We start from the raw sequence: 17,871 nt of genomic DNA, 5'->3' as shown, positions 1-17,871 counted from the left end.
CTTGTTTGACTCGGAGTGGCAGTGACATGGTTGGGGAAAAAGAAGGCTACACAGCATGCCACCATTGTGAGGAGAGAGTACAGAAGGGTGAACTGGACAGCATGCTACCAACTGCCTCCAAGTCCAAAGTGAGGGGGGTGGCACAGTGCCAACAGCTGTGAGACCACAGCTCTGGTGTGTTCCAGTGGGAAATGAATGAACTAGATGACGTATGAGCACTACAGTATGGTTTGAAAGAACAAGTATTAAGGTTTCTTTTTTTTTCCTTTCTTTATATTATGTGTGAAGGGAGACAGAGGGGTTAGAGTGTACATACTGTCCATTGTGTGTATCATTCAGTTATGTATTCTCATTTTGATTTTAGTAATTATTTTGTATCCTTATTTATATATATATATCTGTAGACAGTATCATTGGATGTGAAGTATATGCAAGTTAGTGTGCATGTGTGGATATGTGGTGGGTATGTCTGTGTGTGTGCTTGTGTATCTGTCTATATCTGTGTGTATGTGTTTGTCACTGTGTGTACGTACTGTACATTGTGTGAATGTATTGTTCAGTTATTTACTTATTTATTCATTTTTAATTTCAAAAGTTATTTATTTGTCTGAAGACAATATTGTATTTGGAGTGTGTGGGGAGGAATGGGGGAGGGGCTGGGGGGGGACTAACAATGGGTAAAATTGAACCATAATAATGCTGCTTCCTATGGATTATTATGATTTCCTTTGCTACAGTGATTTGTTCTTTCAGTTCCACAAGTTTAAAATGGAAGTGGCACTTTGGTTCAAAGGACTTTTTATGATGATGTTCATCCTTCTGATTCGAAGATAACCATGGCTTCAAATATCAGATGGAAGAATGGTGGTTGTGAGTCCAGGGGTGACTGATGAGGCCAGTCCAGGCCCTGAAGGCTCGTTTGCATGTGGGACACAAGTGAGTGGTACTGTTGTGGCTGTGGATGCTGCTGGGGCCTTGTGCACAGCACGCTTTCGTTGTGCCTCAGTGATGCGCCTGGCTTCAGCTGCACGGGCTCCTATGGTGATCTTGCTGTACAAAGCTGGACAGTCCAGAGCAAGCGTCCCCCACATGTTGATGTTGATGCTCAGGTCTTTGAAGGACGCTTTGAGGCAGTCTCTGTAGCGTTTCTTTTGCCCTCCAACTGAGTGCTTTCCCTGACACAGTTCTCGGTACAGTAGCTGCTTAGGCAGTCGACTACTGTCTGGCATTCTGACCACATGCCCAGCCCACATGGCTTGGGCTTTCCACAGGAGGGTGTAGACGCTGCAGAGGCCAGCTCGTTCCAGGACTTCCGTGTCGGGGACTTTGTCCTGCCACATGATGTGGAGGAGTCTGCTGAGACAGCTCAGGTGGAAGTGATTGAGTTGTTTGGTGTGTCTACTGTAGACAGTCCAGGTCTCGTTGGCGTAGAGGAGGGTGGTAAGGACCATTGCACAGTAGACCTTCAGCTAGGTGGTGGTGCTGCTGAGTCCTCTCCACTCCCAGGTGTTGTCACAGAGTCTCCCAAAGGCAGCCTCCCGAAACCTGGAGGGGGTCAAGCTGGTGTTCTCTTCACCCCCTCCCGGGGGGGGGTCACTACCTTGTCGTGGTTGGGAGGATTAGTGGCCAGTGATCGAGCGAGCTATGTCGGCGGGGGCATCAGTGCTTCTTGGGGTTTGCTGCTCTGGTCGCAGGTCTTAATTGACAGCCTACATAGCCATCGTAGCTGTTCGGGCTGAATAAGTGGTGGTTTTTGTACTGATGCCCCTGATAGGGCTTCCCATGCCGAACAGGTCGTGAGTGAGGCCCAAACTAAAAGTGACCCACTGTCCCTTTCGCTATTCTCTATTCTTCTTTTTGCCGCCTCTTTTCTGTCCTCAGCTCCCCATCAATCCTTCTTTTCCACATTCTCTTTTCTCTGCGGCCTTCTTCAGGCCCGCCTTGTTTGCCATGCGGCGCGACCTGTGATGGAGGGGAATGAGATCCTGGGGATTGAGAGAGCACGCTGCTCTCAACACATCCCTTTGGCTCGGACCTCTCCTAAGACAGGCGGCACACATTGGCCTGTGTGTGTCACTCGGCTACCCCTTCATGGGGCTGGGTCAAGACTGGCAGTTTAGAGGCTAGCGAAGATAAAGCTGGAAGATAGGATCAGTACCACAGTGTTGGAGGGAAGCAGACATGATCCCCATTCACAAAAAGGGAAAGGACAAGTCGAAGGTTGACAGCTACAGACCCATCAGCCTTACAAGCTGCTTAGGAAAGCTGATGGAGAGACTTGTCAAGACTAGGCTTGTCTGGCACCTTGAGAAGTATCAGCTGCTGAGCCCTGAACAGGCAGGCTTCCGCCAACACAGATCAGCAGAAGACCAGATCACATTCATCACTCAAAGCATTGAGGACACATTCCAAGAAAAGAAGAACACGCTTGCTGTCTGGATTGACATGGAGAAGGCGTTCGACAAAGTCTGGAAGGACGGACTCAGGCTCAAACTACGGCAGTGTGATGTGTCTGGGAGGATGTACACCTGGATCAGCCAGTACCTACACAACCGCCAAGCCCAAGTCAAGATTCAGGGCCAGAAGAGTAAGAAGAAGGTGCTGAGACAGGGAGTACCACAAGGAGGAGTCCTTTCGCCAACACTGTTCCTCATCTTCATAGATGACATCATCAGAGAACTGCCAAGAGGGGTCAGAGGAGCAATCTATGCAGATGACCTGGTACTCTGGTGCTCTGAAGAGTACACCACTACAGCACAGGTACGCCTCCAGACTGCACTCAACAAGATCAGCAACTGGACTAAGGAATGGCTTGTCTCTGTCAACTCAAGCAAAACAACCTACACAGTCTTCAGCCTATCCAACAAGAAGCAAGAGGCGAAGTTGACACTGAACAACCAAAGGCTTGCAGAGAAACCCACACCTACCTACCTGGGAGTGACCTTTGACCGCAGGCTCACTTGGAAACAGCAGATCACCAGATGCTGTAGCAGGGCCAAGCTGAGACTGGCGATCATGAAGAAACTTGCAGGGACGGACTGGGGGGCTGATGAACGTATCCTAAAGACACTCTATACAGGGAGAGTCCGACCTGTAGTTGAGTACGGGACATCAGCATTGGGCATCAGCTGCAAAGTCTAACCTCGACCATCTCAACAAGATACAGAACCAAGCTCAGCGTGTCATAACTGGCACCATGAGATCCACCCCAATCCTGAAAATGGAGGAGACCACTGGGCTACAGTCATTGGAGGACAGAAGGGACACAAAGATCCTATCCAGGCAGCAAAATTCAAACGCCTTGAAAACCATCCAATGAACAACAGAATGAGCAGACACACCAAGAGCCGGCTGAAAAGAGGCAGCTTCATCCACCAGTCAAGACGCCTTGAAAGACAAACCCCAGTCTTCATGGAACACGAAGCAAAGCCTATCCTGGCAAATGTCACCCACCCATCTTGGAAGAGGCGGGTGTTCCCAACAGTCGTCACCAGCATTCCCAGAGTGGAGAAGAGAGGAACACAGTCAGACACCCAAAGGAAGGCCCTGGCCATCAAGTACATCTGCAACCAGTACCCCCAAGAAGACTGGACCCATGTCTTTACAGATGACTTCGCTACTAAAGCAATGAGGGATGGTGAAGCTGGAATCTTCCTCCGATACAAAGACAGAGATAAAGAAATTGCAATTCCAACAGGAAAATACTCCACCAACTTCCGAGCTGAGCGAGAAGCCCTCTGTGAGGCAGCTACAACAGTCTCGCAGAACTCCACAAGAACAACAGGGCAGGTGGTGGTGTTCTCAGATGCTCTCTCCGTGCTCCAAGCCCTCAAGAACTCCCGCTGCAAAGAACAGAACCATCTCACTTCAGCCCTTGTTGCCCTCAGTGCCAGAGTGGAGAATGTGGTGATACAATGGGTACCAGCACACTGGCATCAAAGGCAACGAAAAAGCGGACATTCTGGCAAAAGACGGTGCACAGGAGCAGGCCAACAAACTGGTGTCATACGATGAAATCAAGACAATCATCAAGGCACAGCAAGGAATAAAGTGGCGCCTCCAGCACCCCAAATATAACCCAGAAGAGATACCATTTACTGGAACAACATGAACAGGTCAAGATCTTCCACCTGAGGACTGGACACAACCGCCTGCTCCACCACATGCACACAAAATTTGGCATTGGACAGAGTGGAGAGTGCCCTTGTGGTGAGGGACCAATGACAACCAACCACATCCTTCAAGACTGTAGGACGCATGCAGCATCCAGGAGGAAGTACTGGCCAACACCAACAGCAGTGGAAGCCAAGCTGTACGGCACCCTGGAGGAGCTGCGATGGATGGCACCCTTCATCGAGGACACCGGCTGCTCATCTAACGGGAGGCGAACAAGGAAAAAGAAGAAGACACTTTTTTTCTATTTCTGCAGTGTATGATGTACTGTGTGTGCTGTTTTGCTCTAGTGATTAGGTAGTGAAATTGTAAACACTTGGATGGGCACTAGCTGTGAATTCTGCAGTGTTATTTGCCTATATGGCCTTTTTATGTATTTTTTGTTTGGCTTTGAAATATTGGTTTGGCTTTGAAATAATGGTTTTTCCTTCGATATTTTTTGTAATCTGGGAATGATAAATGAAGCAGAATGGCTGATGTTCTCAGCATGGCATAATCTTATTTGCCCTAAGGAGCTAAATGGTTAAAATAATGTGCCTGAACTGTGTTTTGTAGGTTTACCTTTATGTGTTTTTTTTTTTTGTTTTATTTTGTTTGTGTGTGTGTGTGTGTGTGCATGTGACAGTTTTGTGTTTGACGCAGTTGGACGTTTGTGAAGTTCTCAGTGTTTGTAAGTGTGCCAAGGCAGATTTTATATTTTTTGTGTATGTTGAGGAAGCAGATAATCCCATCATTTCTTAAACATTTTACTAAAACAATCTTTATTTTGATAAACTTATTCTCCTAGAAAATAAAATGATTTAGAAGTTAAACAGGTTCAATCTGTTCTCTTTATTTCACACACACAAAAAAAAACAATAGCAAGGAAATGAGATAAGTAGTTATAAAGTTACGATCTGTCGAAAAGTTTGTGTAAAATTCAGCTGTGACTGAAAAAAGGGCCTGGCACTGGGAGATACTGCACATTTGCATGCTTATCAATGAAAGGGTTATTCACATTTTGGATGTTTCTTGTTTAGTATTATAAATTTAAATGTTACTCTCCTTGGTTTCTTGTTTATTCCGTTTCCGTACAATGAAATCAAGACAATCATCAAGGCACAGCAAGGAATAAAGTGGCGCCTCCAGCACCCCAAATATAATCCAGAAGACAGATACCATTTGCTGGAATGATGGGAACAGGTCGAGATCTTCCGCCTGAGGACTGGACACAACCGCCTGCTCCACCACATGCACACACAATTTGGCATTGGACAGAGTGGAGAGTGCCCTTGTGGTGAGGGACCAATGACAGCTGACCACATCCTTCAAGACTGTAGGACGCATGCAGCATCCAGGAGGAAGTACTGGCCAACACCAACAGCGGTGGAAGCCAAGCTGTACAGCACCCTGGAGGAGTTGCGACGGATGTCAGCCTTTATTGAGGACACCGGGCTGCTCATCTAACAGGAGTCGAACAAGGAAGAAGAAGATTCCATTTCTGTTTTATGAGGATAAAGAGCAAAAAATACTTGACATCACCCTGCCATCACCACATTCTCAAACTTAATTTAGCTGTTGAGGACAAATGGGGCAGCATCTTCAGTGCAATTATAGACAGATTAATCCACTCTGTGTAGCTTTTTTCTTTTCAGCAACAGTTACTCTGGTTTGCACATTTCTTTTGTGTTGTAGTGTATATAACAGTTCTAAGTCAAAAAAAAAAAAAAGAGAGAGAAAAAAGAAAGAAACAGGTGAACAATATTCAGCAGAAAAAAATACAACTATGAAAGCAGAAGATATGTGGTTCTGTGCTGTAAAAATAAAGATATTAATTGTTATTCAGTATGTATGATATTTACCATATATTTCTTCTCATTGTAATGTGCTGCATCTTACTTGGTGGCTGTCAAAACATCAAAGTCTCAGTCCGCCAGACATGTGTTAACCATTTTATTTGTAGTTAATTCCTGTCATGTTGTAGATGCCATCAACATAAAAATTCTGAACGCTGGTGCCTGGGCACGGACAAGTGAGCGGGTGTCGGTGACGTTACCCATGGAGCTGGAAGACTACATCCCTCAGGTGGAGGAATTCTACAAAATGAAACACTCGGGGCGCAAGCTGCAATGGCACCATCTCATGTCCAATGGCATTGTGAGCAATTTGTTTTCTTCCTTTAATTATATGTTGCTTGATTTTTTTATGTCTGAATGTATAATGTGTGTGTGTATAATTTGAAAAGAGAATGGAAAAGAAAATAGAGATAACTTATCATCAGACTGTGATGCAAACTAATTTTGTTGCAGCAGCTGTTGAATCAGATGGTTGTTGGATTGGATTTTGTAAGCAAACAAATGAGTTGGATGTGGAAGTGAGGCATCTTGATTTGAACAAGTGATAAATGTAAAACATTTAAAATTTATTCTTTGAGAACCTGATTTAGAAATAGGTTGTAGAGAGATTATACAGCATACACCTGATTTAGAGGTTGGTTATAAAATGTGATCCCCTGTGAACTGATTTTGGAGAGAAGTTTAACTCACTGAGCCCTACCAGTTTTCTCCCTGCTTCTCACCACACTGCCTATTCAGTTGAAAGGGTCAATAAAAAAAAAAATTTTAATTTTGATAAAGTTATTTCAAGTTGGGTTATGACAGGTTAGTGATACACCTAACATGAGAAAGCTGGTGTCCAAGGATGAAACTTCTTACTGTCATATTTCAGCTTGCTTCAGCACTTTGCTTTTGCCTTTGACATTTATGAGGTTTTGAAGGTTGGGTCAAAAATATACTTTTAGGACCCACACAGAACAACAACAGCAAATCTAATTTGTTGCTTTTGACATCATTATGGTACGACTCCATAGATTTTTTTTTAGAAATTTTGAAGTACCTGATTGCTCAACCAGAAGCGTCATATGCTTGATTCCTATACCCAGTCAAGAAGGTAAGAGTGGAGAGAGTTTTAAACATTTATTTCATGTGAACCTTATTGCCCATGCACTCACTGAAGACAGTACAAAGGTGGTTTCTCCCATTGGAGTAAACAGCACAGCAAATAATGAGTTTTTGTGTTGCAGTTAGTGTCTGATATGTTAGAATACCAATTCACACAGTAGACCTTACTGTATGGTAGATTATTTATATTAAAACAGCAGTGATTATGAGACCAGTTTTCATTTTGTTCCATCATTGTGCTTTTGTTGGTCTGCATCAGATGACCTTCAGCAATGATATGGGGCGCTATGATCTGGAGATTACCACCTTCCAAATGGCAGTGCTGTTTGCATGGAATCAGAGACCAAGAGACAAGCTGTCCTATGAAAGTCTGCGTCTGGCCACTGAGCTACCAGACGCTGAGTTGCGGAGAACTCTGCTGGTCAGTGTTTTATTTGGCAACTGTTCAGTTTTATTTGAATTGTTTGTCTGTCTGTATACTGTAGACTGTGGGTTTTGCAGTTTGTATTTGGGTGTATGTGACTGCATACTTACAAGTGCAGACATAATTGCATTGTGCATGGGTGTTGATGGGCTTAATGAACATGTGTGTGAGTACCAATAACTTTTTCTTCTTCTTCTTCTTCTTCTGCATTCGTTCGTCACTGAAGGAATTGTTAAGCATATCATAGCAACAAAAGTAAGTAAGTCCAGGAAAAGATGGGAATAGGTTAAAAATTTAACAGGTACTACTTCTTCTGTATTCGTGGGCTGCAACTCCCACATTCACTCATATGTACACCAGTGGGCTTTTACGTGTATGCACGTTTTTACCCCGCCATGTAGGCAGCCATGCTCCGTTTTCGATGGTGTGCATGCTGGGTATGTTCTTGTTTCCATAACCCACCTAATGCTGACATGGATTACGGGATCTTAAACGTGCATATTTGATCTTCTGCTTGCATATACACATGAAGGGGGTTCAGGCACTAGCAGGTCTGCACATATGTTGACCTGGGAGATAGAAAAAATCTCCACCCTTTACCCACCAGGCACCGTCACTTGAGATTCGAATCCAGGACCCTCAGATTGAAAGTCCAACGCATTAACCACTCGGCTATTGCGCCCGTCGCAATAACTTTTAATTTCTGTTGATTTATAGAACCATGTGTGATTGAAAATTCAGTCTGGATTTAGTCATTATTGACGAGTCTGGTTGATACTTATTGGTGATTTCATTCTCTATCAAATGGCCGTGGCGAAGTGGTTAGCATCATGGACTGACAGCTGGGAGGACGCGAGTTCGAATCCCAGTGGAGGTGGGTTTTTCGGCCCATGGCCGGCTCCTACCCAGAGTTGAGTGTGCTGTGGACTTAAATGAGGAGACTGGGACCACACAGTTGAGTGTCATCCACTTCAAGGATGTGTCTTTGGGTGTGTTGCTCTAATTACGTGACCAGCACTGCAAGTGTCTGTATCTCTTGGGCCTGGTTAACGCCAGGATACCATTATGACAGGAAGCGTAGAGTGCAACCTTGTCACGCAGTCCCAAACCAAAATGGACCTCCATAGCAACATCATCATCGTCCTCCTCCTCCTTCATCATCATCAGTACAAACAAAACAGTCTCAAAATCTGTGGCCTTTTATGCCCTGCTCTCATGGTGACCTAAGTTTCGATACCCCTCCACTTCAGTGCTTGGGGTGTGTCCTGTCAATGTCTTCAGTGTCGGCAGATTCATTGGGGGCTATTGTTTGAGGGACATGGTGGCGATCTCCACATTGGGAGAGACGCTCATTCAGTCTGGCTCCACGACTGAGCCATTATTGTCGTTAGTAGGTGGTGTCCTAAGTACATTAAATCAGAACAGGCACCACTGAACACCACTGAAGTGACTCAGCAATAGTGCAGGGTCTCCTCTGGTGTGTGGCCTCCTGGCAACCCAACATCGATGGTTCCCTGCGGACTGCCGACGCTGGAACTGTGACGGACGAACCCGGGTGGGGCCGTGTATGGAGGAATCTAAATGAGCGGCGTGGGAGTAAAGCCATAGAAATGGTGCAGATGATGGGGCAGCACAAAAAAAATGTTGATTCATCTAACAGATAATAATTTTTGGCTCATGTGTGAGTCCGTGTGATATGTGTGTGTGTGTCTACGACTCTGTGGTAAACTTTTAACAGATTCATTTTCTTTAGAAATACCTTTGTCAACACCAAAGTTTCCTTTGAAATTGGAAAGGAAAAAAAATCAGTTCTTACATGTTCTTATTATGATACTGCATTGGGAAGGGCACAGAGGTTTGAATTGTGCCCACATCTGTCACTGTTAAATTTTCATTTCTTATTGATAAAAGAAAACTCAGCACGTTTGTCTGACACTGACTAATAAGTCATTTTGTCATTTTTAGTTGAAATAGGAAATAATTCATTTTGCTTAGTAAGGAACTAGGAACTGACATTGATGCACTCATCAGCCTGGAGAAGCAAAATTTTGCCAAGTAATGGGACATCAGTCTGAATGTAGTATGGGTTGCTGTTGTTATTTCAACAGATCACACTCATTTAAAGCATTAGATTTTGGAATATTACTCGAAGCACAGAAAAGCAGTTTTTGCACTCAGTGTGGAGGTCTTAGACTTTTTACTTACACTTTAATAGTTGCTTGTCAGTAAAAGTAGCATAGCAGTGTCTTTTATGCATATTCATTGTAAGTTTGTGCACTGATTGCTACGGAAATTTGCTATCTTACTGAAAGGAGGCCAATAAATTTTATTCAAAAGGCCTTATCACTTACTTCAAAATGTCCCTGAATGAAAATCAGAATCTACAGATTTGCTTGCACATACACACACACAGATGGAATGGTCAAGGTTGACTGTTAAAGTTAACACCATGCATGCATATCTGCTGTTCTCAAGAGAATCTCATGAAGTTCTTTTGGTTTTGGTTTCTAGATATACAGATCACTGCAATCATAGTTTTTGAAAATGAGAAAATCAGTTGACACACCTTCAGCAAACGAAAAAGTTGTGCTTCAACATTCGTCTTGAATGTATATGTTGGAAAAGGTTTGTTAACTTTTCTTCTTGGTCCATGCGAGTTCAGATTTGTTAGCTTTCTCATATGATAATGACAATAAATCTGATTTATGAGTTAGGCAGTTCCATGTTGAAAGTTTGTGACATCGTAAGTTTCGATCAGAGTAGTTCTAAAGTTACTTTCAGGTTTCACCAGGTCAGATAAAATTTGACCATGCCTCATAAGTGTGCCTAATCCCAGGACTTTCATGGGTTTTTTTCATTCTTTTTTCATCAGGGGATGTACCTTATATCCATGAACGCCTTATAGTCCAACAGTACTTTTTTGTTTTGTTAAAAAAGGAGAGAAAAAAAAGACTTAGTTTTGATTTAAAAGGTATTACTTTTTTTCTACTTGTACAGATGCAAAGCAGAATGTGATTGTGCGTTATTTTTTGCACTGTTCTCTTTATTAGAAGAACATTTTTTTGAAAATGCACTTGCTGTTTGTCTTTCTGTCTCTGTTACTGAAGTGATTTGATTCTTTTGTGTTCCAGTCTTTACTGTTCTTCCCCAAATTGAAACGTCAAGTGTTATTGACGGAGCCTGATGTCAAGGGTCTGAAAGACATTCACGATGGAACCATGTTTTGGGTCAACCAGGAGTTTGCTCTTATGTGAGGTGTTTTTTTTTTGTTTTGCTTGAGTTCAGTTGTCAAGTGCTGTCGTGCTTTTTGGCCTGTTATATTCTAATCATTGCATCCTTTTACTTGCATTCTTGGTTTGAGCTAGACTAAAATGTTCTGACATGCAGTTTTTAGTTAAGAATTAAATGATAACAGCAGTAAGTATAGTAGCACCAGTCAGATAGCATACAAAGGAGCTCTCCTTATTCATTGCAACAGCAGATTAGTTTCTTTCTTTTATTTGGCATTCAGGAAACATCTTTTTCCCAAAACATATTTTGATGGATTGGTTTGGTTTTAAAACAAATGTAAATGAATCATGTCGCTTGTAATTTTATGCATAAACATGGAAGAATTAACCAGAACAACAAATCTGTCTTTGCATCATGGCTGACTGTGTCTCCATACTTTGTTTTTGTTTGGTTTAAATTATTGGCTTAGTCAGATTTTCGAATTAGAAGAATGGGAGGTAGTTTGTTGTTTGTTTATCTTATAAAATTTGTTTGCAAATTGCAGCAAGAATGGCAAGGTGCAGAAGAGAGGCAAACTGAACTTGATTGGTAGACTTCAGTTGTCCACAGAAAAAAGCAAAGAGGAGGACTATGAGGGGATTATGCAGCTCCGTATTCTTCGAGTGCAGGTCAGTTTACAAGTACAGTCAGCTTTGTACAGCAACACTGATTTAAATGAAATTTTTTTTTTTTTTAAATGTACCTTTTGATGTAGTCTTTGAGCATTTTGTGGACTAAAATGACAGTGTTTTGAAATAAGTGAAAATGAATATCTTTCAGTTGCAGCAAAGAATTAACTGTGATGCAGATTCTTTTAACTTACATTGTTTTTAACTTACATTACAGGAGGCGATAGTGAAAATTATGAAGATGCGCAAGAGGATCACCAACGCTGCCCTGCAGACAGAGCTGGTGGAGATCCTGAAGAACATGTTCCTGCCTTCAAAGAAGCTCATCAAGGAGCAGATTGAATGGTTGATAGAACACAAGTACATGAAGCGTGACGAGGACAACATTAACCTCTTCATATACATGGCTTAACCATGGAAGAGCTCTGTAGGAACCTGTCACCTCTCACAGCAGCAGTCTTTGTTTCCCCTTTTTGGAGCACAGCAGCCATATTTATGTCTGAAGATGCACATCTTCAGAAACTCTCAAGCTGTGTGATTCACCACAATAGTGGCAGAGCTTCAGAGTGGAGACAACCAAGGCAAAGGGAATGACTGGCTTGTTGACAAAGATTTTGAAGTGATTGCAGACAGTGCATGGTTTCAAAGTCTGGATGGGAAGTTCAGATTTTAATATGAGCTCCAAAACCGTGATGCAATCATGTGTGCAACATTCTTAGCTTTCTTACTCTAGGATAACATCTGTTTTCATTTTCTCTTTCTGAAGCTGAAGAGAATCAGATTGACTGAATGACCTGTCTGTGTATGTGTGGGTATGTCTGTCTGTCTGCCCAGCATGAATCTATAAAGATTCACTGACAGTAATATATAAACCATCACAGAGTTGGTCATGTCTGTTTTATTGTGAACTGTTGGGTGATTAGATCTGAAGTGACCTTACAGAAATAATGGGCCACAGTGAATTAAAAAAAACAAAATGAACAACATGTCTGTACTCTAAATTGCCTCATGTTTGCCCAAAGTAATTCTGCGCATGAAGAAGTTAACCGCAGCAGATTAAAGGTCACAATAATTGGGGGTGGGTAATGGGGAATAAAGCTACATTCACACTAAGACCAGCCAATTGCTTTTCCACCATTGATGTTGGTGATAAGTGTTCACACTTGTCACCAGTCAGCAACAGCCAGCAAAAGCCAGCTCTTTGATTTATCTCATGTACACAGATCAGATATACCGCTGATCCAAGGGACAGAACTCTTCAATGATACGAGCAGTGTGAATCCCAATAATATTTGTTAATTCCTTTGTTATTTCTAGCTGATAGCAGCTGGCTGTGTCCGACTGAAGTGTGTTGCTCTGCCAGGTTGACGGCAACTGGCTGGGCTTAATGTGAACGTTGCCTTATTCATAGACAGATGCTAAAGGAGGAAGGTTAAGAGTGTCATCAGCTGTCTCTCCCATCTCTTATGCCTTATCCCGTGTTTTTATTCTGCTTCCCCATCAGTTTTTGCTTTGTCACTGTTTTGTTACACTGTTATTTGAATACAGCAAAAGTTATATATACAGAAGAGGAGGAAAGATTGATATAATCACCATTACTGGAGAAAGCAAGCATGACTTTATCAGCTTGTAAAAATAATAGATCTGACAGTAGCTTCACTTCATCTTTGAATGTTTTTTTTCTTCATAGAGTTGCAATGGTGGTCACAGTAGAAATATGGTTTGTAGTATCTGGTAATTTATTCAATATTATGCAAGGACAGATTCATGGCAGATGCTTCTTGGATGTTCTTTTATGTGAGATGTCAGATGAAATGGTAACTATGTGCTCAGACCAAAGCGTGACTGTCTGGTACAAGTGATCATCTGCCAAGTTAGTGGATGTGCATTTTCTGTCTGCAGCTTGCTGTTGTGAACATGTTGTAAAGAGTGTTGTTTCAGGAAGGTGGGGCAGATCCCATTACAGTCAGCGATGAGGTCACTCAGTGGAATTCAGCTGCCTCATGGCATCAGCACAGGATCTTCCTTGCTGTTTGATGATCCTTAGTTTTTCCTTAGTGGACAGTGGGGCATTACTGTCAGAACTTGGTAGATGCTTGCTTGCTTGTGGAAATACAGGAATTAAACAAAATAAAAGGCATCAAAATTTGTTCCCTTTCTGTTTGCTTGTGTGCCACTCTCATCCCTGTATGTCAGTTGAAATCATTGTTGGGATTTTTTCCCACACAATCATCTCATTCATTTTTGTCCCTATTTTAGGCAAAGGGTTGGTTGAAAAAATAAATAAATAAAAAAGGAAAGTATGTATTTGCTTATCTCATCGATAAAGATGTCTGGTCTTTTTCAAAACTCACTTGAGTCTTTTTCTCACAAGTATCTGACTTCAGTGTCATATAGTGGTACTTATCATTCTTCATGTGGTTCCCGATCATGTATTCTTCAGTCACAGGTACTTTTCTGCCAATATTGCCGAGCTTTTTGTGTGTGTGTGTGTGTGTTTGTTTAATCATTTCACTGTTATTTATATCTGACAACTTTCCTTCTTGCTTGCTGTAGTCCAAAGCAATAATGATTATAATGATTTTTTCCCTTTGCTTTTCCAAGTGCATGTAGCCAAGTTCTTTATCAGTGATTCTCCCAATGACATTCCCTTGATGGTTGACTGAAAAATGCAGTTATCACAATTATGTTTTTAACAGAGTACCATCAATGTGATGAGTTAGATTGTGATCAGGTGACATAGGAGTGGAGTGATGGCCTAGAGGTAACGCGTCTGCCTAGGAAGCAAGAGAATCTGAGCGTGCTGGTTCGAATCACGGCTCAGCTGCCGATATTTTCTCCCCTTCCACTAGACCTTGAGTGGTGGTCTGGACGCTAGTCATTCAGATGAGACAAAGCGAGGTCCCGTGTGCAGTATGCACTTAGCACCCATAAAAGAACCCACAGCAACAAAAGGGTTGTTCCTGGCAAAATTCTGTAGAAAATTCCACTTCGATAGGAAAAACAAATAAAACTGCACGCAGGAAAAAAAACCAAAGAATGGGTGGCGCTGTAATGTAGCAAGGCACTCTTCCTGGGGAGAGCAGCCCAAATTTCACACAGAGAAATCTGTTGTGATAAAAAGAGAAATACAATACAATAGTTCTATGCATTATAATAGAAACAGAATTTTTAACACTTTCATTTGATCACAAGGTTCAGTATGTAATGAAGAAAAAAAAATTTTTTGATTGTGATTAGGTGACATGGTCAAGTTCATAACAAAGGAATATAAAAAGTCCTCAGATAATTCTTCAAGAACCCACTTCGAAACGAAAGGTGTCCGAATATTTTAAGCATACCACCCATATGGGAAATTTGTGACAAATTATTTTACAGTATGGTATAAATCTCTTTCCACTCAGTATAGTGTTGAAATTATTAAAATAAATTGTCTTTAGTTTAAGCTAATATGTATATGTTTGAAAGTGAAGTAATGGTCATCATTGAAAATAAAGTAGGTATGTCTTCATGTTCAGTTACAACTAAATACTTAAGGGTTTTTTTCTTGATAAATGTAGTCGTCCAAGGACCACACATTAACACACCTTGACTGTTTGCTGTTGTACATATTTATGCAATTATCCCCTTTCAAGCAGAAAGCTTATTGGTACCTAGTGTGGGTATAGATGATAACTGGTTCTTTAAAAAAAATACGGAAAACTGATCAAGAACAGGTTTGTAAGTTACATCTTCCACTGAATTTTGTGTTTGTACAGGGTATTGTAATGTATTTTAATTGTCTGACCAGTTGGTTTAAGAGGTTCAAAGTGAGTGTTGATATCAGCAGTTTGGTTAAGATGAAACAGGTGCTGATCAGTGCAGTGGAAGTGCTTCTCCATTTATCTATCAGTTATATTATTGGGATTATCAAACAAACACTTCAGCTAACAGTTTTGGAAAGTTCTGCTCTTTCTCTTTTTGCATACTGTGGTGGTGAACTGTACCAGGTTGACCAATTGTCAGGAGCTACACTTTTTTAGTCTCATTACAGTTTCACATAGTGACACATGCTCTCTACTCAGCACTATTGCTTCATTGGCCACTGATGATTAGTTATTTAGTTATGGATTCTTCTTCAAGAAAAGTCTGGAATAAATCTAAGTTGTTTTTCTCAACACATATTAAAAGAAGCTCAAATGAGTCACTGAAGTGTACTAAAATTAAGTTCGCTTCATAGTCAAAGTATCATTTCAAAAGAAAAGGGTGCATGAATATTTAAACGAGCAATTAAAAATCAAACAGAAATCAATTTTCTGTTTTCAACATCATGTATATTTAAACAAGCAGTTAAAAATCAAACAGAAATCAATTTTCTGTTTTCAACATAACAAAATTCCAGATGCCATGAAAGACAAGTTGTCCTCATATGTCAAATGTAGCATTGTGAAGAAACATTTCAGGTTAGTTTTTCTCCTCTTATTTCAGAAGCAAATTCTGAAGCATACTAAAATGTAATGTGTGACTGCAGGTTTGTTTTATGTAACTTAATGTGTGTACATACCACCAATATTATAGTGATATGCAGGACATCAGAATGGGTGGAGGAGTGGGTGATGAAAGAGGAAAATGTATGTTGTGTTCAACATATTTAATTGATGGATCTTTGAAATGTCTTTTCTTTTGAGTGATGTCAGGTTCAAATTATGAAAGTGACTGGGTGCATGTGTATATATGTCTCACATGCAGATGGTGAATTTCAAGTTAATTGAGTTTGCAATTCTGAATGTGTCTTATTCTTACATCATCAGATTTGTGATTGTGAAGCTTTTCTTCTCCAGTGTGTGAAACCAAGTTATCAAAGTGGACAACCAAACCATGGAAGCTAAAATAAAGCAATTCAATTTTGATACACTGTTTGTGCATCTATTTGTGATATGGATGTGAAATTTGTGCATGCATTGAAGTATGGCACACACACACATGCGAGGGTGGATGAAAAAGTTCTCAGCCTGACCTGGAAACAATGGCATTAACTGGACATGAGCACAACTTCTTACCAGAATCTCTTCAAAGGTTATTCATAGAATTAAAACTATCTGTTTCTATTTGTTTGCAAGCAAGGGTCTTTGTAAGTTGCCAAGGGTAGCAAAAGCAGAAAAGGACAAAAAGGAATCCTGTGATGTAATCAAATATTTGCAGAAAAAGGGCAAGACACCCAAGACCATCCATGAAGACATGGTAAAATTCAACAATTAAGAAGTGGGCTGCTGACTTCAAGCGGGGGAGGAAGAGCACAGAACAGGACCCTGGGTCCGGCTGCCCCAAATCCTCAACCACTGATGATAAAGTGAGAGCCATTCACTTTTGATGACAGGCGTTTGTCAACTGCAGAATAGCCAACACTATTGTGCATCAGCTACAGTTCAGTGCAGACAGTTTTGATTGACATCTTTAGGGTGAATAAGCTGTCTGCAAGATGGGTGCCCAGAATGCTGATGCCAGATCTGGAACTGACCAGACTTGAAACTTCAAGGGATCTTCTGGCTCATTTCCAGGATGACCCAGCTAATTTCTCTGGAGAACTGTCACCCAAGATGAAACATGGGTTCACCATTTTAGGCTGAAAGCACCTTGCCTAACTGCGCCAAATTAAAGAAGCCATCAAGGAAAAAACACCAAGGAAAGCTCTCAGCAGGGGTCCTTTTGCTGCAGGACAATGCACCAGTTCACACTGTGGCAGTGGCTGAGGCTGCCAACTGTGATTTTCAACTTTTTCCCCATCCACTTTACTCACCAGACCTGGCTCCATCTGACTTCCTGTTCCCCAAACTGAAATCCCACATTCATGGGCACCATTTTGGAAGTGGTGATGTAGTATTTCATGCTGTTGAGGCATTTTTTGGAGGCGCAAGATGCAGCCTTCCACACAGGGATAGCAGTGCTTGAACACTGCTGGAGTTCAGAGTTTGTTTATTCCCATGAACTCTTTTGAGTCATAGAGAAACAAGGAAACATGACAATAACAGGATGACGGCCACAGAGGAAGAGCAAAGATAATTTAAAAAGAAGAAACAAAAGGGGGGATAATACAAATGGGGGAAAATTAAATGAAATAAAAGGCCAGATGTAATCATCAGTGTGGTACAATGCAATTGGAATAGACAAATGCACAAATCACAACTTAGATCAGCTCTGTATCTGACTAGTTGAGCCTGAACTGGGAACTGGGTGGTTAGTTAGTCGAAAACTGTATGTGGCTTTTGTTGACTTTAAAAAGGCGTTCGATTCTGTCCATCATGAACAAATTGTTACAAACATTGCACAAGGAGGGGATAAAAGGGAAATTTTTTGTTGCCTTCAGTCTATGTATGATTCTCTCATTTCATGTGTTCATTCGAATGGAGAATACTCCGAGTTTTTTTAATGTCCTGTAGGTGTAAGACAGGGTTGCGGG

General features: G+C 41.5%; 1 protein-coding gene across 3 annotated transcripts in view; it reads left to right on the top strand.

The window, feature by feature from the left end:
- LOC143283118 (cullin-5-like) overlaps window positions 1-16,324 on the top strand; it is a 174,095-nt gene extending 157,771 nt beyond the window's left edge. For all 3 annotated transcript variants that reach the window (XM_076589254.1, XM_076589252.1, XM_076589255.1), the window contains 5 exons: window positions 6,137-6,309; window positions 7,372-7,533; window positions 10,668-10,786; window positions 11,312-11,435; window positions 11,653-16,324. In XM_076589254.1, coding sequence (XP_076445369.1) covers window positions 6,137-6,309; window positions 7,372-7,533; window positions 10,668-10,786; window positions 11,312-11,435; window positions 11,653-11,847 — 773 coding nt within the window. In that variant the 3' untranslated portion in view covers window positions 11,848-16,324. The remainder of the gene's footprint in view (window positions 1-6,136; window positions 6,310-7,371; window positions 7,534-10,667; window positions 10,787-11,311; window positions 11,436-11,652) is intronic.
- Window positions 16,325-17,871: the final 1,547 nt, after the last annotated feature.

The sequence above is a fragment of the Babylonia areolata genome, chromosome 6 (genome assembly GCF_041734735.1).
Source record: "Babylonia areolata isolate BAREFJ2019XMU chromosome 6, ASM4173473v1, whole genome shotgun sequence".
Lineage (NCBI taxonomy): Eukaryota > Metazoa > Mollusca > Gastropoda > Neogastropoda > Buccinidae > Babylonia > Babylonia areolata.
This window is presented reverse-complemented; position numbering and strand designations above follow the sequence as displayed.